The sequence below is a fragment of the Nilaparvata lugens genome, chromosome 2, assembly GCF_014356525.2.
Source record: "Nilaparvata lugens isolate BPH chromosome 2, ASM1435652v1, whole genome shotgun sequence".
NCBI lineage: Eukaryota > Metazoa > Arthropoda > Insecta > Hemiptera > Delphacidae > Nilaparvata > Nilaparvata lugens.
Genome location: NC_052505.1, coordinates 90,016,278 through 90,044,267, shown reverse-complemented (window position 1 = coordinate 90,044,267; position 27,990 = coordinate 90,016,278). Strand labels below are relative to the sequence as shown.

The 27,990-nt window shown below is 32.6% G+C and overlaps 1 protein-coding gene across 2 annotated transcripts; it reads right to left on the bottom strand.

Annotated features, from left to right (window-relative positions):
• On the bottom strand, window positions 1–27,066 carry LOC120350041 (uncharacterized histidine-rich protein DDB_G0274557-like). 2 transcript variants are annotated; one of them, XM_039422069.1, is made up of 4 exons: window positions 26,889–27,066; window positions 19,927–20,020; window positions 10,772–10,809; window positions 1–546 (listed from the first exon to the last, which is right to left on the bottom strand). In XM_039422069.1, exons 3-4 carry the CDS (start codon window positions 10,796–10,798, stop codon window positions 322–324), a joined length of 252 nt encoding a protein of 83 aa, XP_039278003.1. In that variant the 5' UTR covers window positions 10,799–10,809; window positions 19,927–20,020; window positions 26,889–27,066; the 3' UTR covers window positions 1–321. The 2 variants fall into 2 exon arrangements, with proteins under 2 accessions (XP_039278003.1, XP_039278004.1); XM_039422070.1 differs by lacking the exon at window positions 26,889–27,066 and adding an exon at window positions 20,570–20,824.
• Between the last annotated feature and the right edge of the window lie 924 nt (window positions 27,067–27,990).

Genomic DNA, 27,990 nt, shown 5'->3' with positions numbered 1-27,990 from the left:
TCAAATTATATTTCATTGGAATAAAATATCAAAGAAACAACAATTTTTTCTGTATAAAAAAAAATTATTGGAGAAAACTATATATAACTTAGACTATACAATATTCACAACATTACCCCCATCATCATCACTAAGGTGGATGGGGGTAATGGTGATAGTGGTGGAGCTCCACCATTATCACTATGTTGGTGGTGTTGTTGGTGGGAGTTGTGTAAAGGATGGAGGATGATAGGGGGGATCTTATAAAACATAGTGGCAGGGGTGGAGGGGGGTTTGGTGTGAGAATCCCTGGTAATGAATCCAGGGATTCATATAGAGTGTTCAACGGTGGGGGTGGTGGTGGTGGTGGTGGTGATGATGTGACTGTGGTAGAAGTGAATGGGTAGGCGGGGGAGTCTTCTTTTTCTCGGTGGGGTGGGGTGCCTGAGGAACAAACATTTCACGTACAGTTGAAGCCCAGGGCCTCCTCAGGCACCGGGTGGTGGTGTCGGCGGGGGTGTGGTGGTGTTGGTGGTGGTGGTGTTGTTGGTCGTGGGCTCCATTTTCCTGAGAAAAAAACAAAATGTTATTTCAGAATTATTAGAAAATATTACTAACTAATAATTATGTCCCAAATGAAATAAACAATGGAAAAAATGGTTTAAAAATACTATTCCAATAATTCTTAAGAGTTATATATTATATACATATAATCATACACACATATATATATATATATATATATTATATATATATATATATATATATATAATATACATATAATCATATATATATAACTCCTAAGAATATTACCAAAAAAAAGAAACAAGAATAAATTCTGTGGCTCCTACAATACTATATGAGAGCGAAACTTGGGTATTATCCAAGAGTGTAATGAGAGCAGATTGCAAACACAGATGTTTAGAAGTTGGTCAAATTTGTTTTTTTTCAATTTTTCAAATTTAATTATTGTCAATTTATTATAATTTGATTATTACAGAACAATTCTTATTTTCATGAGAAAAAAAGGGGTGAAGTGGCCATTACAAACCGATCCTTGGACTTGTGACTGAGTTAGAGTCTGTTACACTTTATTTCATTCAGTTAATGTTGGTTCTAAGTCATTTATATCAAATTTCTATGAGAAAAACTTACAATGGAATGTGAATGCCTATGCATTACTTGAAACATGAAACATTTTAATTACTGTTGTTTTTGTTGAATCTAGTAGTTCTGTGAACAGTAGACCTCACGCAGTTTTCTCATCCACAAGTATCTGATGTCACCTGTTCTAGTTGATTCAGTTAAATCACAATTCACAGTTGAATCATAATTTTACTCTTTAAAACTATTATTTGTTTTCCCCAAGATCAAAAACTCACTTATGTTAATAATCTCAGATTACGTTTGAATTTGTATCCCATATGATAATTTATCCAGTTCCGTGATAATCTTTCCATTTTATAAAAATACTAGCCGTCATGCTAGAGCTCCGCCCCCTGGACCCCGACTGGATCGTCCAAAAATGAGATCAGTGGGCTCGCTTCGCTCGCCTGCATTTTTCATTTGAGCATGCTTCATTCCATCAGAAAGTCAAAGTACTGAGAAAATGCAGAAAAGCTAAGAAAAACGCTGATTTTGGGCGTATCTTTGATGAAATATTAAAGTCACTTCATCACAAAATTTTTAGACCCTAGCTAAACCTCTGTACGAATTTTGAACATTTTCTGTCCATTACTTGATGAAAGAACTGAGAAAACGCAAAAAAACGCTCATTTTGTGCGTTTCTTTGGCGTTATTTCGAATTCCTTCTAACACAACATTATTACACCCTAGCTTAGCTTCTGTACTAAATTTGAACAATTTCTGTTCATTTGTTCTCGATAAATCTTAGAAAAAGCAAAAAGAAAAAAACGCTGGAAAACGCAGATTTTGGGCGTATCTTTGAAAATTTTTTCAAATCCGTTCTTAGTGCGCCTCTAAAGGGCCAACTGAACATACCTACCAAATTTGAACGTTTTTGGTCCGGTAGATTTTTAGTTCAGCGAGTGACGAGTGAGTGAGTGAGTCAGTCAGTGAGTGCCATTTCGATTTTATATTTATATAGATTTCTCAGCCATTTCAAATTTTTTTTTTCAATCAAGAATATTGTAATTTCTTCAGCATTATTTAGTTCATTCAATAATTTTTTATTTTATTTTCAATCACCTATTAAATTTGTTTTTGAAATGTGAGAATAATGATACTGAAGATCACGCATCAGTAAAAATATTGAAACCCTACCTTATAGAAATAGACACCGCCAGACATATTCTGTGTAATGCATGCAATGAATAATCTACTTGTCAGCTGATTAATTATTATGAATAATTCTATAGCCTGATTAATCCTATCTTCAAAGTAGATGATATATATATCAAATCAAATCAAATCAAATTGGCTTTTATTTTGCATATAACAAAAATACAAGAAAAAACTTATAACTCAATAACATAACATAATTTTACAAACAGTGTATACTTTAGGCAGAACAAATTCTAAAAATATTATGCATCACAACCACTTAGGCCAGAGCCTGTGTGTGGTACATGGAGTCTGTTAAAATAGCCAATACTATTTAAATATAGGCATAATAGCCTATATTGTTACTTAAAATAAGCATTTTATACTTATAGAGAGAATATACTTTATACTAGAGAATATACTTTAAGAGAGAATATACTATAAGAGAGAATACTATACTTTAAGAGAGAAGAATATTACAAAAGTATTAGAAACTAGAACAATATAAAACTACAGTACAACACATATCAGTCTAACAAAGAAACCATATATTGTTGCACTACAATAAACAACACAGCATATACTAGGGTAAGCGTAAAATCTATTTATATAAATTATAAAAACTGATCATGACTGACTGATTGACTCTCGCATTCATCAGCAAAAACCATAAAATTACCGTAATACTGTATTACTATAAACATCGTTTGCAATACAGCTTCCTTACAGATCGCAGATGCTCGCTATTCATTTTTATTTATTTTTTCATTGTTATTAACAAATTTAATATTTTGTTTTATTTTTTTATTATTATTATTTTTATTATTATCATTACTATATGAGAAATTTTTCTTTTTATGAAACGGAGCTGTGGGGCATCAGTTAATTAGTTATTGATAAATAGAACTATGTACTATATATATATAGTGATATCAGAGTATGGAGAAATTCCTTTTCTTTTCATATTATCCTTAAAATGCAAAACTCCAAAAAACCTTGTGTAGGCCTATACATGTGACGCGCAGTTGCAAAAAGAATATTCCGGCCAAATCTCATCGAATTCTATCAACGCGTTTGGCCGTAATCGCATAACATACAGACAGACAAAAGAAAATCCGAGTTAAAACATAGACCTCACTAAGTTCGGTCCATAATTTATTGTAAAGAAACCAATATTATTTATCACCTGTACCTAAACTCTAACAATTCAGCCTTTATGGTTAAGTGAATAGCTTGATAGAGAGTTGTTTGTTACAATTTTAGAACACCTGGAGGCTGTAGAACGTGGAATGAAGTATTTCAAATCTCACTCGTATGAAAGAGAAAGTTACAGCTTACAGCTTAACGTTTCAAACAAGTTTCCTCTTGCTGGATTAACAATAACTCGAAAGGTCAAAAGTATAAATTAGCTACATTCACGACTATTCAGCAATTGGAATAATAATAAAGACTTTGATCACGTTTTTGATAGGATGATAACATGCATGTTAACTAGTATTAATACCAACTAATCTCCTGTTCAATTATGTAAAGAAACGTGTAACAAGACAAATTTTGATAGGTTATGAAACCAAGTAATTTAATGCTCAAAATCAACTTTGGTGAGGTCCACGTTGTAATGGCAGTATTTGATTAAAATTGGTCTTGTTAGCCTTGTCTATCATTTGGCAAATAGCGCTATCATTTTCTAGCTCCGCTACTTTGCCAGATCGTTTTTCTACAATGTTGAACAAAATAAAATTGAGTAATTATAATTATAATTGAGTAAATTTTCAAATCCAATTATGGAAAGTTATTATTAAAACATATAAAATAATATTTTCTTGATGAATATTATAATATTTTCAATAAGAATGAACAGTTAATATCACATCAGATATGCAGATATCAGCAATCCTCTATAGAAGGCAGTGACAAGGCAGAGAATTGGCAAAGCTATTCATTGCCAATTTTATAATTGGAAAAAATCAATGCAAGGTCTTGATATAGATGAAAATAACATAAACTAATGAAAAGGGCCGTAAGTGAAGTTTACATAAATCCTAGGTTACGTCCGATGAGCGATCTCCGTTGAGCGATTTTGGGGGTTAGCAGTGCACTGAGCGACCCATTGTTCACAATAACAATAAGGATAGGCAGACGCTATGAATGGGAGAACTTGAGTGGCATGAATAATCAGGGACAGTGACAGAGAAAGGCTACAAGCGATAAAGTATCTCACAGATATCAAGAAGATTTAAGATCAACATCTGAAGCAATCTACATCTACAAGCAATAACAAATTTTAGTCTCATGCCAATCTACAATCGTTATAATTAGTATATAAAAGCAAAATGGCTCCTATATTTTATTCAAATAACAGATTCCACAACAGAGTTCAAAATCTACATTTAAACTTAGGCACTCAAATCTCAAAAATTAATAATTTAAAAAATTTCCCGAGTTTTTTTTTCATTTTGATAAATTTATAAAACCCAAATCGATTTTTTTTACAGTTTGTAAGTTTGTTAAAATATTGTTTATTGGATACAATTATTCTTCAACGAATGATTCATTTTTATGGGGGGTGGTAGGTGTACTGATTCAATCATCATCAGAATATACACATACGCTTGTGGCCTTCCTCCGTCACTGTCCCTGATGATTATTGACACCTAATTCATAGCGTCTGTCTATCCTTATTGTTATTGTGAACAATGGATCGCTCAGTGGACTATTTTTTCCCCGATCGCTCATCGGACGACACATAAATCCTACACTTGTGCATTAATAAACGAAGTTGTGATGAGCCCAGAGTTTTTAGTAGGTTCCAATACACTGGAAAATGATTTTGTAATACAGAAATAAGAAACCGATCATGAACTCGTATATTATCTAATCTGAGGAATGAGATACCAGCCTAATCGCTCAATAAATTTTCAACTGTAACTTGTTAATTCAAAATGAAAAGAATTCTTCTATAAATTACAAGAGCTTGACATTACAGAATATTGGGAAATTACAGGAATTATGGACGACCATTTAAATAATCTAACTGGTATTATTCAGATGGTTTTAATGAGGACTGAGGACTTTGCATTGGCACAATTATTAATTATATCATTTGAAAAATTCAGTATTCTATTAGAAGTAGGCTATAGCTCAGTATGCCTATGAAAATGCTGTATTGTGGTGGATAACTATTATACTATGGGATAAAACATTATTTTTATTACACTATCGCATAACCAGGGTAGTCTATCTTGCCCCTGAAATGTACTTTATCGCCGATTACGTTTACATTAGTTAACTTTAATCAACTTTTGAGTAGAAAAAGCGTTTGAGTAGAATGAACAATTTTTGCAAACTTGAAGTCAAGTTTTCATAACCTCAAAACTAAAAATCTAATTTAAAAATTCATCTGCATGGTAGGTAATCTTTTTATTTTGTTGTTTTCAAATATTCTAAATGACTGACAAATGTTTTTTTTCTCATTTTCCCATTTGTAGTATGGATTGTACCTTCATGATTCAAGTTGAATGTTAGGCTCAACTCACAATTACGCGACTCAAGTCGAGAAGATACTGCGACTCTAGTCTCTTCTCGACGCAGCATGTGTTTTCAAATTGTGTCACTCAGACCAGTCGACTCTAGTCTCCGCGACCTCACGACTTTGAAACTGAGTGGAGCGTCGACTCGACATGTTGGTCGAGCCTCGACTTGAGTTGCATAGTACCGTGCATTTTTAATGAGAGTGAGGTTATGTTTTATGAAAGTGGTGTTTTATCATTTTAGATAAGACAATAATGAGAATTAGATAAGACGATTTATATTCTATTATAAAATTTGTCACTTGCGCAGAAATGACGAATTGGATCTCATATTTTTAATAATGTGAGGTTAGAAATCGAGTAGCATGGAACTGAAGTAGTGACGATAAGCGAAAAAGTCGTAAGGTCGAGAGACTGGAGTATCCTCCACTGGAGTCGTACGATTCGAGTCGAGGTAGTGTGAGCTGAGCCTAAAAGGCGAACATGTTCAACATTACTTGTAGGCCTACTTGAATCAAGAAAACTGGGATTAACGAACTGATGAAGGGTCTACATTGGTATAGTGGATTCAAGTTTCGGTTCTTGAATTCAAAGAAACTTGACTAATGTAAAAGCCGCTTCACTAATTTGCATTGATAACAGAACTACAACAGTTAGCTTGAAATTGAGAATACAGTACCGTGCGAGCTAAACTTGTGTTCAGGCTAAGAAAAAGAAAGACAAATTATGAAATAGTGATATATCAGTAGAGCACTCTCCACTAGAAGAGACATAGAATTCATACTTGGTAATGTAATCTAAACAGTATTCCTTGAATCAATTTTTAATGTGTGCAAAGAATTTTTGAACTAACACTAGGGTTACTGAACTAATCCTAGGCCTATAAAGGATGATTGTCAAAGATCAAAATGTTTCTGCAAGATCAAAATTATCATCAGGCAGTTTGTTTCATTTACTATCTGATTAATAATTAGTACAATAAGATAAAAAATAATAATTAGCAAAGGATAATTTGAGCAGTATGTGGTTCAGTGTAGCATAAAGTATAAAAATGATAACTCATAAAAATAGAATAGAGTAACTGCGAGGAACTGTAATAAATTATTAGTCCAACTACCTCCATATTTTTCATCAGGCTACATTATATAAAGTCATTAAATAAATCCCAATAAATGCTTGTATTTACTCGTAACTTTCATCTAAGCTACACTCTATTCATAAAATAGAATTATAGTTCCCTTTGAAATTAATAAATAGAATAAGAATACAAATTATAACTACTAGTTTCGGTCATCGTCAGGTTGTAAAAATAAATATCAAATAAATGTTTACTCATTTATTTTATAACCTGACGATAGTGTGATCACCGGAATTATAGTTATAATTTGTATTCTTATTCTATTTCATTGATTTCAAAGGGTACTATAATCCTATTTTATAAATACAAGAAAGTAGCCCTGAATTCATACATTTCAAGAAGATAAACTACACTCATTTACCAATAACATCTCGTATAACTCGTATTTGAAGTTCATAAAAATATTATGTTAAGTGCATGTATGTTAGTTACATCCTTCCTTTGTGTGTTGAAAACATAAAATATAAATTATAATTTAAAATTATTTAAAAAAAAAACTTAGTAAATTAGGTAAATTAGTTATATTACATATTCCTTACAGCTAAAAGTACAGGTCGGAACAACATTCTAAATTTGCAAGTTATAAGTTTCCTATAAATACGCCTATAAAAATCGGAGTAAGATTATTGTATGAATGTGACTTAAAATAATTAAAGGCTAATCATACAAATATACAGTAGATTATATAAATGAGATTCAAATTCCAAAAGCTAGATAGATGAATAACAATTCTTCAACAACATGATATTACTTGAGCATAATTTAAAAAACATTCAAAGCCTAGCTATGAAATTGAGTACAATGAGTTACTTTTAACTACAAAGAGATTACTTTCAACTTCAGTCACAATGAGTTTACAATAGTTAACTACATGATACACTTTTTTATTGACACTAATAATTAAATAGATTGAGGTATGAACAATTATTAAGGTAATAATAAAATAATATGTAAGATTGAGGCCCGGTTGCACAAAAGCCGGTTAAATTTTAACCGTGATTAGTTGAGAACCAATCAGAGAAGGCCTTTTTGATGAGAAGGCTTCTCTGATTGGGTGTCCTAGAATTAATCACGATTAAAATTTAACCGGCTCTTGTGCAACCGAACCTAAGACTACAATGAATTCTATTAGCCTATGTCATCTAGTAAAAGTTTTATGCCACTTACAATCACTGTAATTGGAACAAATCATTTCTTATTGAATGAAGATATGATTGAATATAATGATTAAACGTAAAATTTTTTCACAGTGATGCTGAATAATATAAGCATGATATGATATAAACTGATAACTGGTTTACAAATTATTTCAAAATTGCTAAGAGTATTTATTATCTAGTCAAAGTTTCATGCCATTCACAATCATTATAATTAGAACAAATTTTCTTCTTGGATGAAGATATAATTGAATATAATGAATAATTTAAAATATTGAATTATGCTATTGAATCGTGATGCTGAACAAAGCAAGATACAATTTCAATATTGATAACTGGTCTACTAGTAATTACAAAATCGGTAATTAAATAATAAAAATCCTCTGGTGTGACCTGATTGGAAGAAGGAAGTCGCTGTGTGAGTGTAGAGCAGAGATCAGATGCTGATAATAACTTCGGTAACCTAGCTTTATGATATCGAACGTTCATACAGCTAGATAACCAAAGAAAGCGTCAGCACCTTCTTGAAGATTGAAGGATTCAGTCGTTTTCTTCAGCCATCGCCATGATGATATCAAAGTCTACTATCGCAGATATTAATGGAGCTACTGATATTGATGTAATATTTATTTATTAGTAGATACAATTACAAATAAAGTAATAATTATTAATAAAGTTACTGTAATATTTCGGACTATGTGTAACCTTATCTAAATTTGGGAGAGAACTAGCACAAGGTTATCTTATTTTTTCTCTTCCTATCATTTTGATGATGTACGTATTGTTTCAATCAATAAAAAATATATACTGATTTCTCCCGTGCGATAATCAATTCAATATTCGAAAATTATAAATATGATTGAATTATCATGAATCGCATAATTTAGAATAATAGCAACTGGTTGAAGTTGATAAGTTTAATACCAACGTACTATACTTTGTAATCGAGTTAACGAATAGTTTGAAAAAGAATGAGAGCGAATTATTAGTGTATAATATGAATAGATTCACATCACACAATTATTGGGCAGTAGTAACAAATCAAATCAGAATCAGTCTATTTCCTTTAGAGATAAATACGAAAAATTTTACATTACTTTAAAGTTACAGGATGTATCCCTTCTTAGGCATGAGCCTGAGTTGAAGGGGAGATTTCCATATTTTTTTAAAGAAAATATGAATGATGATCAAAATTGTTGAAAATGCATGAAAATACAAAAACTATTCATTGTTTTCAACAGAATAAACTAAACTTCCACATGGACTGAACTAAGTTTCACCAATAGAAATGTAACACGCAATGTAAGAAATATTATGATATAGATGAAGGCCTATCCATACAGTTTATGTATATCTATCAAATGTCTCACTAATGACTAATGACAGTACGGTACTTAAGAAAAATCTGAAAATAAAATTAAATCAATCACACCTTTCACTATCAATGATAATAATTTACTAAGTTAATTATACATATTACGAAACACACTTGATTTAATTTATGACTTATGGTATAATAAAAATAAATAATTGAAAAAGGAAGTTATAATAGCATGAGGCATGATACATCTATATTGTATCTATATTGTTACATCTATATTGTATTATGAAATTATTGTGAAATAAACAGTAATATAATATAAAAAGATTTCACAGAAGTAATAACATGAGAAATAGTATTAAACATTATTCTTTCAATCGACCGATGAAATTAATGCAGGGCGTGATTATAAATATGAAATTGTAATGAGAATAAGTTAATGTATAGAACTAATTATTTTAAATATTATTAGAACTTGAATGAATATTAAGGACATTAAGCAGGATAAGACTATCATACGATATTGACCCAATGCCATATTGAGATTAATAAAAATATATTGATACCTAGTTTCAAAGAATGTTATTTATTATGAACTATTTGAGACGTTCACTGTATTATCAAATTGACTGAATAAATAGAATGTGAATTTTGTACCACTTCTAACTAATTCAAGATATTGAGAATATCAACAAAACAGAAAACCAACACAATTTCATGAAAACTCGTTCAATAAATAACCTACAGCAGGTATCAGAAATAAAGTAATCAATATATAAAAAACTCAGTAATTAAAGTGACTAGTATTTGAGCACAATCACTCAATCCTTTTCTGTAAGTTGTGTAATACTAAATGATTAAATAAAATTAATAAAACCTCATAGCTTTTTGTTAGTAACAGATACCTATTGAATATACAAGGAAAGTAGCTCGACGTTCTACTAACTATGAAACAAAGTAAAGAACAAAGATAAAACTATTCTAAAATAATTAGAAATATATGCCACTTTTGAATTTGAGTTATATGACAAGCATAGTGTACTTGACTTCTTTCACTTGAACACTGAATTCAACAAGTTTGATGAAATTGAATAAACTAGCTTTCCAGTAAATAGAAAATGGTATATAAAGGTGCTTACAGATATACGCGCCGCGAACATGAGCAATTCACTTTTAATCAGCTGACTATATCTGTATTTTTACAGAAACGGTAAGATACAGTTATAAAAAGCTTGGCATCAGTTGATTTAAAGTGAATTGCTCATGTTCGCGGCGCGTATATCTGTACGCACCTTAAGAATACGGAGAACCAGTTACAAAATCTGACAAAATAAAACTATGATCGAAAATGAATGAGACTCACATTGCAAGTTGCACCAAATAACAGCATGTTATTCTCATCTGAAAAATAAATGAAATCTATTAGAAATGATATACACGATTAAATGAAAAAGACTAAGAAATTGTCAAGATTTAAATCTGTGGTTTTTTGACAATTTCTTAGTCTTTTTCATTTAATATGAATAATTAACACAATATCAACTTCTCAACTACACAAAAAGCGATTTATGATATTAGTGAAATGGACCTTCCACGTTATTGGAATATGGTTTATTTTCAAAGAGAAGTTGCTGGCAATGAATAGCAAACTTATTCAACTGATGAGTGATTTGAAACGCTTCATGATTGAAAACATTTATTTCACAGTCATCTCATTAGTTTCAATTTCCTTCAAAGACAGTAAATTACAGCTTCAAACATAACTTTAACAAACTATATTGATAATATGATTAGAACTTACTGTAAATGATAGAGAGGCAAGATTGGTTCGGTAAGTTTATACTCCTGATGCAAAAGTGATACTGTAAGTTCATACGGTACTCCTAATTCCAATTGGATTTTTGGTATGCCTACTTCACGTTCTTGTTTGCGATCTGCTCGTCTAGTGAGCACTGACGATGAAAACTCGAGGGGTGAAGAACAGTTACTGTAGATGGATCCACAGGACAAGTGCATTATTGTCAGGTCCTGTTGTGAAAAGTTACCTGCCCGTAGACAGTGAAGGTCCATTAACTTCGGTCATTGAATTCCATACAAATTGAAGAAGTTAACGTGGCGTGAGAATTTCTCAAATGTAGGAGGGTTGTTCACACACAGAATAGTCCCCCCAAAAACTGGGACTGCCCCTTGAAAAGATTGCAGGTGAAATGTCTTTTGTGAATGCTCTGACAGCCTCAGCATGATTGGTGCTTTCAAGACTATTCTCCAAGGGCTTTCTATGCAAAGCTTTCACCGTACTTCCACTTGCTTTGTGAGAGCTATGGTGTTCTATTCGAAAATGCAAAGAATAACAAAAGATTATTGTTAATTATCGGAGTTCGGAGAATGGAGGACACCCGTAGGATATCCACCTACGAAAGGTGGACAACAAAAGAAAAAACAGTAATAGGACAGAAACTATGTATAATAGAAAATCAATTCACACATGCATAGAATGACTGGACTGATGAGTACTGGATTCGACTAATGAGGTTAAAGACTTTAAAAATATATTAGCCTCACGTTTCAATTTTTCAAGTTTGTGGAGTAACTGATATAATATTACTAATCTAGATAGATAGATAGATAGAAAATTTATAGATTCAATATAAATAAAAATAATAAGACTACAATCATGTTACAAAATAAACAATTAAAATTATATAATTAAGATAATGATTGTGCTAAATAAAAAACACGAGACAAAAAACTTGACATAACCATAAAGGTTGTCTGCCAGAGTTGGTAGGCGTATTCTACAAAAACAAAAGAAATTCGAAATTTTGTGAAAACAATTATCATTGGAAACCAAACAAAGAAAGAAAAAATAAATAAAGAACCTGCTACATAAAGAACAAATACATCAATAAAGCTGAACAAAATGAAATAAATACTACTATAATGCCTCAGTAATTTTCCTTTTACTAATCTATGACAAATATTCAAAGCATTTTCTATAAGTATAGGCTTACTACTGCATTGGCTTAAAATGTAAAATCACAAACTACAGTGGAAAAGAATCAAAAAGTTTAGGAGGATTGAGAATAATTCTCTTAAATATACAGGGTGTTTACGAGCTCCCTACCAATACTCTAGGACATTGTTCCTGGGTAAAAAACATATCTAAATATCATATTTAAATTGTCCTGAAGTCTTCAGTTACTCACACAGCGGCCATTTTGCTTTTTTCACTCATTATTTTCTATCTGAATAATGGTTAAACATACGAAATTGGAACTTTGCACGATTATTTATAGCAACTAGACAAAGCTAGAAAAAAATTATAATTTTTGAAATTCATAAAACAAAATGGCGGCCATTTAAAATGTTGTTTCTTAAATAACTCAGAAACCGTTGGTTTTACAGAAACTTTACAAGAATAACTGTTTTTAGTGAATTTAATTGCCTATCGATTGGTACCAGATGTTTTGAGATTGGGCCATTATTAACAAAGATAAGGTAGCTTTAGTGGTTGGTAATTATATCTACGGTGTGTGATTGATACAATGTGCAATGCATCTTGAGGTAACTTCTAACTCGAAATAGATGTAGAATATTATTAGTTATTGCATTTTTTCAGATTATTTCTACAGTTTTGCAGATTTGACGCCTAGTGAGATCGTACATCCCAATTTCTCCATAAATACCGTATTTGCACTGTTCTTCCATCTCGATAAATTCTACGTTTTTTTAGCAAAAATAGAAATTAATAGCCTATTCTCTGATCAACCAAGTCTATATAAGTAAAACACACGTTGTAAATTATTTCCTACTTTTTTATAGGTTTTATAAGCTATTAAATCAATATTCAGGGCCGGGTTCCGAGCTCGGGATTTAGCTAAGTTCTAGACTTTTAACAGCTGGAGTCAGAAAATTGGCTTTCCAAAACGGTGCAGTTTTATTTTCTCATTTCTATAATTGGAAACGTTTTTCCTTGACAAAATTAAACATTTCTAAATAATTCAAAATAGTTGAAACTTTACTCTATTTTCTCTTTATTTTATTTCGTATATAATTTTCTAGTTTTTTTGAAATTTAATTCAAACGTGACTATGACAATGACTGCGACTACGCCCCGTTTTGAAAAGCCAATTTTCTGACTCCAGCTGTTTAAAGTCTAGGACTTAGCTAAATCCCGAGCTCGGAAACCGGCCCCTAAATATTCAAATAGAGACGATCTTATTCTTCAATAATTAATAGGTTATGTAGTTATCATGAAATTAGTAGCATATCCCAGTTATTCAGTTGTTTGATAAACAGTTCAGTTCAATGCTACTGAATCAATAGAAAATAAAATCTTGAAATAACTTCGTCAATAATTGAATTCATTACTGATGTTTTAGCATTCCATACTACAAGTACAGTGTGATAAATTATACAACAAGTACGGTATTAAGCTTCATGCAGTCATGCTATTAGTTGGAATTATTTATTTATTGAATAAGTTCAACAAAATCGAATTGGGAGAGAAAAATACAATTTAACCAATAAGCTAATGAGAGCCTCAAACTGAACTGAATAACTGGGATAGGCCAAGAGAATTAAGTAAATAAATTTAAAAATAACTGTAACTACCTATATTGATAATATGATTACAACTTACTATAAGTGGATGATAGAGGCAAAATCGGTTCGGTAAGTTTATACTCCTGATGCAAAAGTGATACTGTAAGTTCATACGGAACTCCTGACTCCAGAATTGGAATTTTGGTTATGCCTACTTCACGTTCTTGTTTGCGATCTGCTCGTCTAGTGAGACTGAGCACTGTCGATGAAATCTCGAGGGGTGAAGAACAGTTACTGTAGATGGATCCACAGGACAAGTGCATTATTGTCAGGTGCTGTTGTGAAAAGTTACCTGCCCGTAGACAGTGAAGGTCCATTAACTTCGGTCATTGAATTCCATACAAATTGAAGAAGTTAACGTGGCGTGAGAATTTCTCGAATGTATGAGGGTTGTTCACACACAGAATAGTCCCCCCAAAAACTGGGACTGTCCCTTCAAAAGATTGCAGGTGAAATGTCTTTTGTGAGAGCTCTGACAGCCTCAGCATGATTGGTGTTTTCAAGACTATTCTCAAAGGGCTTTCTATGCAAAGCTTTCACCATACTTCCACATGCTTTGTGAGAGCTATGGTGTTCTATTCGAAAATGCAAAGAATAACAAAAGATTATTGTTAATTATCGGAGTTCATAGAATGGAGGACACCCGTAGGATGTCCACCTACGAAAGGTGGACAACAAAAGAAAAAACAGTAATAGGACAGAAACGATGTATAATAGAAAATGACCGAACACATGCATAGAATGACCGAACTGATGAGTACTGGATTCGACTAATGAGGTTGTAGATTTAAAATATATTAGCCTCAAGTATCAATGTTTCAAGTTTGTGAAGTAAATGATATAATCACTAATCTATGATACAATTAAAAGCATTTTCTATATGTATAGGCCTACTACTGCATTGGCTTTAAATGTAAAATCACAAACTACAGTGGAAAAGAATTAAAAATTTTGGGAGGATTAAGAATAATTCTCTTAAATATATATTATTCACGGAGTAACATGATAAGTCATCATACCTACGTTGTGTGATAATGATACAATGTGTAATGCATCTTGAGGTAACTTCTAACTAATAGATACCATATTTGCACTGTTCAATTCTATGTTTTCTAGCAAAATAGAAAATTAAAAAAAATAAAATAAATTTATTTTTCACACAGCATTACAATTAATAATCATGTAAAATTACATAAATTCAATTATAAATAGAATACATTGATTTAAATATGAAATGATACATTATTACATTAATGTTACTATACAGTGGCGTGGAATTCCCCCAAGAAGACTATACGTCTGTGAATGGGGGAGAGTTCTTGCATGAAAAATAGGCAGCATGTATCTTTATCTAAAAGTCGCTTCTCTGATCCAACCAAGTCAACCGTAAGTTGATTAAACACACATTACAAATTATTTCCCACTTTTATATAGCTTTCTTAAGCTTCTATTAAATCGATAGAAAATAAAAGCTTAAAATAACTTCGACAATAATTGAATTCATTACTGATATTTTAGCAGTCGATAGTTCTGTACTAGTAGAGTATAAATGATACAAGTACGGTATTGAGCTTCATGCAGTCATACTATTAGTTGGAATTATTTATTATTTGAATGAGTTCAACACAATCGAATTCGGAGAGAAAAATAAAATTGAACCATTAAGCTAATGAGAGCCACAAACTGAACTGAATAACTGGGATGGGCCAAGGATAGTATATAATTCTCTCTATATATACTATTCTTGGGATAGGCTACTAATTGCAAGATAAAACTACATAACCTATTAATTATTGAGGAATATGATCGTCTCTATTTGAATATTTCAAAATGTATTTAATAGCAGTTTAGTTAGTGAGGCTGCTACAATGTGTTGCGTCAACGACGCCATCTTGAATCACGTGAGAGAAAGTTGAGTGGGTTGACAGACATCATGACGAAGAGACGCCAGACGGCAAGAGCCACACCAGGCGTGGTCTCACTCACTCACTCTCTCGTGCTCTTTCACAACAGTCACTCACTACTCACTGGTCTTCAAATTCAAAGCAACAGTCAAAGAATAAGAATAAAAATAGAGAACGATAGGTGCAATAATCCATTACATGGCACACACCCAGCTGCCTACTTGTTACATGGAACACAACACTACACTTTCATCAAACAATAAATGAATTCGATCAAATAAACAGATCAATCTACACTGATATTTGAAATAGATCAGTCTACAAATTTACATATTCAACTATGAAAATATAATTTTGTCGATAAAGGGAATTCCACAAACTTTCCAAGATAAAACGCAAAACAAAGAGAGAATAAAACATTTTTAATACTCTCAATTTTTCTCCTTTAATTGTTATGCGATCTCAAGAATTTTGAGATAAATTGCTATTAGTGAAAAAGGAAAGAGAATTTCAAATTTTAGAAGCTGAATAAAAAAACTGTTTCAAGATGTCCTTTTTCGATACACGACCTTTGGATTGGGAATCAATCTTGCTTCAATTCTGGGAAAACCATTATTTTTGTAATTATTAATTTATCAAAATTAATTGAGCATGAAGCTACCAGCTACAAGGGCTCTCAATGTAATTTTATACCTAGCTGGGAGAAGAATGATTTACGAAAAATCAAGACAAATAACCTTCTGTTTTTTTCATATATTTAAAACAGTATGGCATTGAGACCAGACCAAACTGACCAATGTAAAAAGCCATTTATTTATTGATCCTGATATTAATAAAGTGGCAGAAAATAACACATTGACGACGAAAAATATATGTCCAATTCGAAGTTCCTTTATATTTAAATAGGAATGTTTCTGTGATATTTATGAAACACAATTCATCAACAGTAATGAAGTAGTTAATATATTAGTATTGGTGTAGCAATGATTTAGTCAAGTATGCTGGTCTACCACATAACAACCTTGAGCCGACGATGAATAGCCTAAAGATTGCACAAGATCTTTGACTCCTAAACTTGTTTCAATGTTTGACAAGCAGTCGATTCTAAATGTCAACCGCTACCAAATAATAGTAGTGGCAACAGGTTTGAAAAATTGAATGCACTTCAATCTCGAGAATGAACAATTCTCAAAAGATGCTTCTTTCCCGCAGTTTACTGTACGCTTACTAACTCATTTTTTTTACAGAAAACCCCATATTTCTATTGTTAAGGCGCTTTGTTTTTGTTATTTAATTCATTTTGTTTTACTCTTAGCTTGTTATTTATTTTAAATCAATTTTTTTTGAATGAAGAATGTTGTAATGTTTCAAGGAGACATATAAGGGTATAACCTGTTGTCTCCATGTGTATTTATGCAAATAAATAAATAAAACTTTGAAAAGACAAGGATCTATTTTGGAGCTAGAAACTGTAAATATGACTCTACAAGATGTAAAGATGACACATGAAATATCTATTTATGAAGTTCTCGGTTTACAGTTTCACCATAGGCCTACCTACAGTAATTCAAGCTTCACCCGGGCGTTGACAGTAAATATTAGAATCATCGAAATAGCTCGACTATCCACCATTTATAACAATCAAGGGACAGCTTAATATAATGTCAATAGTGGCTGTGATTAGGTAACTCTAGTAACTATTGATAATTTCGGTAATTTTGGATTTTCTTTGTAATTTGGAAAATCATCTTTATGATTAAGATTTGGGTATTATCATTAGTGGACTGAACAGAGGATTCAAATTTAAATAGATGAATTAGAATTATCGGATAATGGAATGAGAGTATCTTTATAGAACATTTCTAAACAAATCTTCAATCTGAAATAGACCATGAACAGCACAGATAGTGAGAGCGATTCATAGTGACTAACAATGAAAATAAAAACTTCAATTTTTAAATAACATCGAGATTTACATTTATTTATCAACATTTTATGATCTCTGAATATATAAATTCAAGTAATATTCATAAATAGTATCATGCTAGAAAGATTCTATGACAAATTTTAAAAATATATAGTGCCGGTTGCACAACAGCCGGTAAAATTTTAACAGTTATTAATACCACTAGAGCCAATCAGAGAAGCCATCTTTTCAAAAACGCCTTCCCTGATTGTTTCTCGTGAAATTAATCACGGTTAAAATTTAACCGGCTGTTGTGCAACCGGGCCATAGCGTACTGCAAAACGTTAATCGACAAGCCTAGTCGTAGCAAGGAACAATATCAATGGATGTTGAATTAAATCTATATAAATCATCTCTAATAAATTAATTCGTATGACCCACAAGAATCGAAAATATTCTAGTCGTAACAATGAGCGAGAAACACCTGGGTTGATTGATGTGGGAAAATAATAATATGGAGAGCATTTACATGGTAAGTAGTCGATGAAACGGTCGACGAAGCATGAAACAAGTTGCTTTTCCGACGCGCGACCATCGATCGACCAACTTCCGGTGTGGCGCGTGCCCTTACCCCCACTCTCACTACTCCTTCCTAAACAATCATCCCTCTCTGTCACTCTTCAACCAAGCCACCTTCATTACTCACTCGCAATCTAATTTATGAGGGGTGTATTTATGACCAGATCGCTTTCATGCCCATTACACTGCAGCTATGTTGCAATTACATTGTAATGTTGCAACTTGTTCTGGCTAAATGTAAGCTTGAAGCCGCTGCAGACTAAATAGCACTTTTGTACACTCTCAACTCAATCATTAAGAACTGGATCAGCCAAGTGCAACATCATGGTTTCAATTACTCTTGTTTGAACACGTACCATTGAGTCATGTCCAGCCACTGACGAATGACATTTCAAAATTGCGTTCTTCAGTTTATTCAAGCTTGTTCGCAGTTATGAGAGAAAATAATGAATACCATCATAGGGCCTAATAATAACGTGTATCAGGGAAAAATAGGCCTCAGCTAGCCAAATTAGTTTGCAGATCAACTGCAAACGTTCGAAAATTTGACTTATCGATCAATATAACTTACAAGTGATTCGATGCAAGCAAGATTTCAAGTATTGGTGGGGAGAAAGAAATCTTTCCAATGCAGTAATCTTTCTTATAAAATGAATAATTTTTGGATTGAAAAAAGAGGAATAAGGACTAAATTTGTGTAATTGAAGAAATTTTTCAATCACAGATTATGCTTTAAAGTTACTTGATACAGTTATGATGTAATATTTGTTTATAATATTGGATTTATGTTAGAAGCAAAGGTACAGGTTAGGTAGACTACTACAGTGCACATGTTTTGCAAAAAAAATTGGAGACCTAGAGGGAATATATTTCATAATTCATGTGATAAAACAATAATAAATAATTGACTTAGTTTATTTTAAGTGATTATTCAATTATTTTCTTTTTTAACAGGGATGATTTTGAGACATGAGACAAGAAAATGAGGCATGGAATGCGGTTGACAATAGTAACAGTGAACTTATTCAAAGCCATGAATTGCTTTTAAATATGGGTAGGTTTACCAGAGTTTAAAATTTCTAACATGAAAAACTTTTTATAAGAGCAAGAAAAATGTAGCAGGTAGACTAGTGGCTTAAAATTGAAATGAATTACAATACAACAAACAAGACTTGAGGTTTGAAGTGAAATTTAGTTTAAACTGGCACATACCTATTTCAAAATAATACTAAGCTAAAGGTACCCTACCAAGTTTAGAATAGACAGAACCCAAATTGGGAACTTTCCATTTTGTTCTATACCAATTCATAAGGTTTCTCTTCAAGGTTTCCATTGAGAACTATTCCAACACAACTGACCCTTTCGAATAACAAAAAACCTCTAACCATTTATTACCCTGCCATTAGGAGTAAAAATAGAACGTTTCGCAGAAGAGAGTGGGTTTCAAAAAAATTGGGATGGACTGAGGGGTTTTGAGTTCAGGTAGAATACAAAGAATTTCAAAATGAATTGATAGTTTCTTACCTGGTCAACAACACCATGCTGTTTCTATGGATGGTTTACTTGTGATTCCTTCTAGAATGGAAAGAAGTTCGCCACGTGGTCATCCAAGTTTTATCTGCAAGGAAAAACATTATTTATTTATTATACTGTAGCTTATAATCAATAATGAGAACCATGGATTGATTCTTTTTATCTATAGGCCTAAGTACCTTAGTCATAGTTATATTATTTAGCCACAAAAAACTTTTGATCACCTATAAAAGGTAGTTTACCGATTACTGTTAATTTCTCCTCACTTGATATGGTGGATTTCCAAAAGATTACATAGGCAAGGCACCATGTATGAATGTTATTGAATAAAATTAAAATATTTTTTCATAAGTTTAGATAGGTTAGGCTGTTAATATTGATAGTTTCGTTACATGACAACTGATGTCACACAATCGTGTGATTTTATTGATTTGGTGAATAGTAATAGAATGAAAGAAGAAAAAAGTTGGTAAGTTGACAATAGACTACCGTACATTTTTAAAATAAAAAATCTGCATGTACGCAGATTTTTTTCAACAAAATTCACAGGCATTGTAAAATTAAAAATTATAGAATGAACAATAAATATAATAGAACTAATCTGTTATTGGAGGAAGTTCGCAAAAATACTCACGATAGTCTACAAATTATTGCATAACGGCATATTATGTTCAAGCTAATGTTGAGCAAAATAGCATTTAAAGTTTACATTGAGCATACTGAAAAAATATTATTCATACCAATGCCGAAATTATTTAATTCAAAATAGTAAACCTTATGCAAAGAGTTATTGTCAAACAATTAATTAATCAGGAGTAATAGTTTTAAAAACTGCATGAGCACGTGTTGCAAACCAGAAACCAGAGACATAACCTCAAAGTAAAAGTAACGTTCAGAGTCGAACGTTCCTTCCATATGTTCGAATCATTGCCAACGTTGCAGTGAGAATATTCAGAAAATCACTTTTCAAGCAAAACTATTTTTATTCAGGAATTATTTTAGAAAAGAATGAATGATGAGAATGGGTAATAAGAATGAATGATATTCTATATTCTTGAAGAAAGCTGATAAACATCAATATTCGGAAATACAGTGTATCGGGATTACAGAAAGATGATAATGCTAACAAACGGCGCCAAAATTCAAAATTCTAGAAAAGTCCACCAGGAGTTTGCGTCAGCAATGCAATATTCTGAATAATTGGAATTCAAGATAAGTTTAGCAGTCTCCATTGAAGATTGTATTAATTAAATCTATTATCACAAATTATTGAACTTCATGGGATAGGGTCTTGTAAACTTTGGAATGATACAATTTATACAAATCAGAAAAACCTATATTTCATTGCAGAGTAACTATTATATTTTCTGATAACAATATTGACTGATAAAATATTGTTTATCATGACTTTTGTTTCAAAGACTACCTATCCTACAAAAAAGGATGTACGTAGTACGCACATATCCCATTGCTGATATACTGGTACATCTATATAAATGACTTGATAAAAAGAAGAAAGATATACAGCCACGTGTATTTGCACAGAGTAGATTGAGGCAGCTTGGTAGAATGCATGCATGTACAAGGAATCACTAATGAAGTGCTAGTCGAAAAGTCTAGTCACGTGACCTAGTCAACACATTCACGTTGAGCAAAAATTAGTTTGCGAAAGTATTCACCAGGCACTAGCGAATCAACAAAACAAAGTATACTTCACTATCTAAGCGGTGAGACAGAAGACAATCTGTATTTTTGACATAACAGGAACTTCTAACATAGAGTGAAGATTAATTATATTGTTTAATAATGATTAAATCATTTGTCTCTGCTTCTAATTTATTCCAATAACGGTAATTGAATTAAAGCTTTAAAAATTAGAATAAACAGTAGGATACTCAGATATCCCCAGCAAATAATTTCAAAGAATTCCGGTTAGAATTACGACATTCTCTCAAAAGTAGGCTACAGTATAAATCCACATTATTATCCACTCATCACTAACAGTGGATTGATTGGAAGTAAAATTTTGAAAATTTACCTTGAAATGAACACAGTTTTTCCATTTAGAAATTATACAACTGCTGAAGTATGATTTTACTGTAAAGATTTCAATTCTGATGTTGAAGATAAATAATTATTATAATGAATAGAATAATTGGCCCACCGAGAGTACGCTATTTAGAATAAGATGTTTGTGTCTAACTTATAGGGCTCAGTTGCCAACAGAGACTTGACAGAAAACTAATTTCGTTGTATCAAACCATACTAGCTGCTACACATATTATATATGTAAGAAACAGAAGAAATAGGCTGGTGAAATTAGCAGATCCTGTGGGACAGCTTAATGACAGGGCTATAAAACAGTCATAAAGATTGATTTAAGTTGATGGTTGTCGGTAAAGGCTTTGCCGGTATAAAGGATGCTGGAGTATAACTCTTCTCCTTCTTTTTCTATTTCTTCCTCTCCTTTTACTCCTTTTTAGTTTTTGAAACATTGGAGGTCCGCCTCCGGCAATCGCCGCTTTTACTGTCCAAGAGGAGAGAGAGTGAGAGGGTGAGGGAGAGAATGTGAGAGACTGTGATGAAGGGTGGGGGGGTTTAGAGGTGGAAAATGGATAACCTATGCTTGTTCCCGCAATCGACCTCTCATTTTATGTATCTATGAGTTATTGCCTTTGTCTTTAAAAGCTCTCCACTAAGGTCAGTCTGAAACTGATGAGCTTTTCAAATGCTTTCTATACTCGCTTAGAAGCTTCCAAAAAACATATTGTAAATTCGTGAAACTCATATCACCTAAAAATTTCGTAAACTCATATCAGTTCTAATCAGACGACAGGATAGAAAATCTGTCTATTTTGTGTGTTATGTACGGTACTATATTTTTAATTATTTTGTGAACTTTTATTTTTGAAGAGATAACATTCTATTTGATTTTTGATATAGTATTATTAAAATGAATCTATGGAAGAAACAAGTTATTAATATTTTTCTGAATTTCAAGCCCTACAAACCGTAGGGCTATATTTTTACAATTTGTAGGGCTATATTTTTATATTTTTTCTGTAGGGCGATATTATTTTTACAGGATGAAGTCCAGGAGCCTCAAATTGAGTCCTCACAACTCATAACCTATCGCAATTAAGAAGTGATTGGAGCAGTGGGAGGGAGTCTGAGTGTTATGATTGCTAATCAGAACTGTTTGGAAGATTTTCACCCTTCCACGAACTGAATTTTGATCAATGACAAAGTGATACAAAGAAGTACCTAGAGCTGGGAAGTTGAGTATTGCGAGAATTAACAGGTAATTCATACTGCGCATTCATTCATAAAACAATGCCATGAAATACTCTACGTCAATGGAATTGGAAATAAGTATGACTTAATAATCATTCATTCTTACAGACCTCGTATAAGATCTTTCCTTGTATAAATTACTAAGAAATTGAAGTGCTATAATATGAAATACGATAAGTACCGTATTGAAATTTTATGGAAGAGTGAGAATTCTTGTTCAAGAATGCTCTCTTATCAGAACAAGTTATTTCATCAGTAAATGATAAGATCTAGCGCTACTGTAAATAGATTAGTTGAGGCATAAAAATAATATGGACGATTTAGGCCCAACCGTGACTAAGTAACTATTGACAGAACTTCGAGCATGACATTGCAAGGTCATGAAGGCCAACTCTGTAATGGTGTTAAGTGCCTGATGGCTCCCTTATCGACTCATCACCTCATCTATTCACTTTTTACTCATATACCGGCGTAAGGTCTAGGTCAATCTAACAAACAATCTTTTCCCAAGTTTTTACAATACATTTCCGTGGATTTGGAGAAATCATATCCTATTCGTCAAGATATGAATCGGCTGAAGATCGAATTTATAATTTCCAAAAGTTCAAGGAGCAATAGAAGCCATATAATTCAAACATCGGACTCCTCGAGAAAATTCCTCTCTACCAAGTAGAATAATACTTACAAAGAAAACTAACAAAATGTGGAAAGGTTGTGGAAATACCTAACCCAACTTATTAGAATACTGATAGCTGCTAAAATAATTACACAAGGCCAACGTTATATTTCCATTGGAAACAATTAATTTATTTGAATGCGAATGCATTAAAAAATTATGGGTGCTGGAAAATGATTTAAATATGAGGCTTGGGTGACGGTTGGGATATAAGTTCTGGCTTTCAACTTTGTATTTTCCGACCGGTATAGCTTGGTGTCCATTTGAATGTTCACTAGGATGTTCATATTTTTCATTAAATGGTGCAAAAGGTGAGGTGGAGCTACTCGAAAGCGTTTCTCCACCAACATATAGGCTTAAAGCAATACTTTTGGAGGCTTCAATAAATTGTACCAATCATAACTACCATATGAACAATAATGATCATTCAAAAACAATATAAGAAAATTAATTATTGACATTTTGTTTTATGTTGGTTTATAAATAAAAATAAACTATGTTGGTTTATATAGGAAAAATGAAAAAATCTTGTGTAAGTTACCTGAGCTGTAGTTTGAAAGTGAAGATTAATTTATAAACTGGTTTTCGTTTAGTGAATCACACAGACATCGAAAGCAGTGGCTATGGTTGCACCACCAGAGATCAGAGAAAGTGGCCATATATTCGGCTGACGCCTGAACAGGAAAGCTGCTGCTGTTACTGAATATGTTGACCGAAATACAACGTTTTCTACCGTTCAAATACATTCATCCTACACTTTCACATTCAATTTATAGCCTATGCCGCAGCGCAGGTGTTGGAATTTGGAGATCGGTAATTCCAGTTAATTATTATTCACGTCAATAGGATCGTTTCTAAATCAAGATTTCTCCAGAAAAAGCTTAATGTGATATTGATCAAGAAAAGATTGGTTCAAGATTCCTTTTAAATGAGAAGAGAAGAGATGCCTTAGAAAAAATGAATGGGCATACTGTATTTTGATTTGAGAAGAAATACAAACATTTCTAATATATTCACGATTATGCAGATAGAAGAAGAGGTGATATTTATTTGTCATCAAATTAATTAGTTTTAATAGAAATCCTTATTTGATATATTGTTTCTACTCTTCCTAACTCAGTTCGATGATAAGTGAAATAGTTGATTCGAAAATGTTTAATAAAATATTTATTGTGTAACTAGAGTATGATACTCCATGGTTTCACCTTCATGCACATTTCACTCGACTATGAATTTAAACGTTCAAGTAATATAGGGATTAAATCAAGGAAATCATAATCTCTCAATTATTATAAATTATGTTATCATATTGAATATTTGTGGTTTTATTTTAAAACTTGGAACTTCTCTTGCAGCTCTTAACTCTTTTTGAAATTGTCTTTTGATGACTTGTAATGTCATTGAAATTATAATGACTATTTTTTCAACACAGTATATGAAATTCAATATCTATTCTATAATCACGTTGTATCGTGCAAACATAGAACATTATAAGGACCCGAAAATGGGCCTCAAATTTTATTATGAGTATGAGTTCGGTTGTATATTTTTAAGGGAATAATATTGCGTGAAATGCACTGAGATCAATGTTATGACGGAATAAGAAAAGTTTGAAATACTGATGCAGTGCTAGGAAATATAGCTCTCAGACACGTTTCTGAGGAGAAAAATTGATTGAGTTGGAATATTGTTGATAAATTAGATTTATCAGTAGCGTACTGATAAACATGATAGTGAAAAGTTGGAGTTTCCCATGATTGTCAATTGAGAAATAATAACTCTTTACAGACTGGGTAATAACTGTCAAAGGAAGTACTTGAGAAAATTATGCCTTTCTATAATAATATGCATGAAGCGTATTTTGTAGGAATGTAATCCGACCAGGAGGATAAATTGGAAAATATAGAAATAAGACGTACCCCATTCCAGAACACACAAAAAAAATTAGCTAATCAACACAAGACGCATGTTACAGTAAACCAACAATACATTCAATAAGCATATCCAAATTAAATGGAAATTAAAAAATATCACATCATACAGAATATAGTGGAGAATTGCTTGAACTACTTTTAAACAGTATTATTTTCAAATGAATTATCAAGAAAATTATCACTCTAGACTGAGCTTGAGCGTGATTTATTTCGTATCAGCTATTCACTTCTAATTAGAAGATACTGAGTATAATCAGGATTGGGTCAAGAAACAGGGAATTCCAACTGAAGAAAATCATACAGACAAATATTATAACCATTATTAACACCTTGATCTCATCAATAACACTCTTCAATAGCACATTTTTTATATGAAATAATCATATCCTTTAAGTTTAATGGCCTTTTCATGAACAGAATATAAATACAAGATTTAGTTATTAGAAAACTTTGCTCCAAGAGCATTTGACGCGCACTTGGGGAAGACAAGGAAAACTCGCCGAAACCAAACATATGGACATCTCCATCCTCATCAGAACTTACCTGGAGCTTTCTTCAAATAATGATTAGGCCTACACTTTAGAAAAACTAAGATCATTTGAAAAAAGAAGTAGATTTATTTAGAGTTGTGTGGAATAGAGACCGATTTCAGTAGTGTAGGCCACCCTATCGAGAGACTTTAACGTCAGGAACGACGGTGATTTCAACAGAGGAGTTGAATATTTAGGATACTCAACTTTTGAGTTAAGTGGAAGAGGGGAATCTTATTGCCTCAACTTCGCCCACAACACTTAAAATATTTTAAAGTGTAGAAAATGAGGGGAATTATCCATCTATACTCAAGGAGTTTCGACTTTAGTGAGAAGTGCCTGGTTGGGACAATCTTGTAGAACCGCATGTGACTTCAACAGGTATGAAAATGTATAGTGCGCAAGGGGTTCGATTCTAGCTGAGAGGAAATAATATTATATTCGTTAGTCTCTGATTTGAATTGTGAGTTTAGAGTTTGTTAGTAAGAAGGAATGTGTGTGAAGCGAGCGAGCTCTTACCTTGTGATGTGGCGGAGTTAGAAACACAACTGGACCCGGCGGTCGCATCGGAGAGCCGAGATGTTGTGGACGGGTGACGCCCCATGGGACCTGGCTGCTGCTGCTGCTGCTGACGTCACAAGACTGTCTAGCCTCCACACCCCACCACAATCCAACTGGCTAGGCAACCAGCAAACAGAAACTCAGCCACCGCCACCACTACTCTGCACTCCTTTTTCTTCTGCTGCTGCCTTCCACATCATCGGTTCCACCTAACCCCTCAGCACCACTACTCATTTTCCACCCAATTTGAAAGCTTGAGGCAGAGAAAACCTATATCTATACCTAGATTGTTTATATCTATACCTGGATTGTTTATTCTATGCTCGAGATTTGCGAAAACCTGTGAGAATAGCAATTACTCAGCCTGCCAACTCTCAGAAGTTGACTACCTTAAAAAGCATTAAGCGTCTGCAAAAGGTGATAGACTGGCCGCTCGCTGCTATTTCATTGACTGGATGCTGGGCTCAACAGAGTCCATGAGACTTATTCACTCGCTGGTATTCCATTGACGCATGACGCAGCGATGAGGAGTCGCACACTCATTGGTGATTCATAACACCATATGATCATGCACACTCATCGAAGATTCATGATAAGTAGTGAAGATTCTTGCAAGAAGTTATTTTAGTTTCAACAAAACCAATTGAACATCCATGTGGAAGTGAAAGAGGAATCTCATGAATCCAGTGAGCGAGAACACGGGAGGGATCCGGAGTGAACTGAATGCCAAAGTATTTTAGGATGGAACCGAAAAATACGGATAAAAGTAGGATAAACCTAGTAAAATTGGGCTGCAAAGTACAGTATTTCGAATCCCCATCAGCTCACTAATAGGTCTAAATCTCAATCACAATACCACAAAATAAGCATCATCTCTCTTACTAAATATTAACGTAATATGTTACTAAATTTGAAGTTCTTCAAAACATAAGCCTTTGTTGAGAAGCACGGCATCAGGCAATCAAGCCATGAAGTTTAACAGGAATCGTAAGTAACTTTATGTGTGTACAAAAATCTTCGATCTCATCAAAGACATCATTCTGTATACTTTCCTATCAGA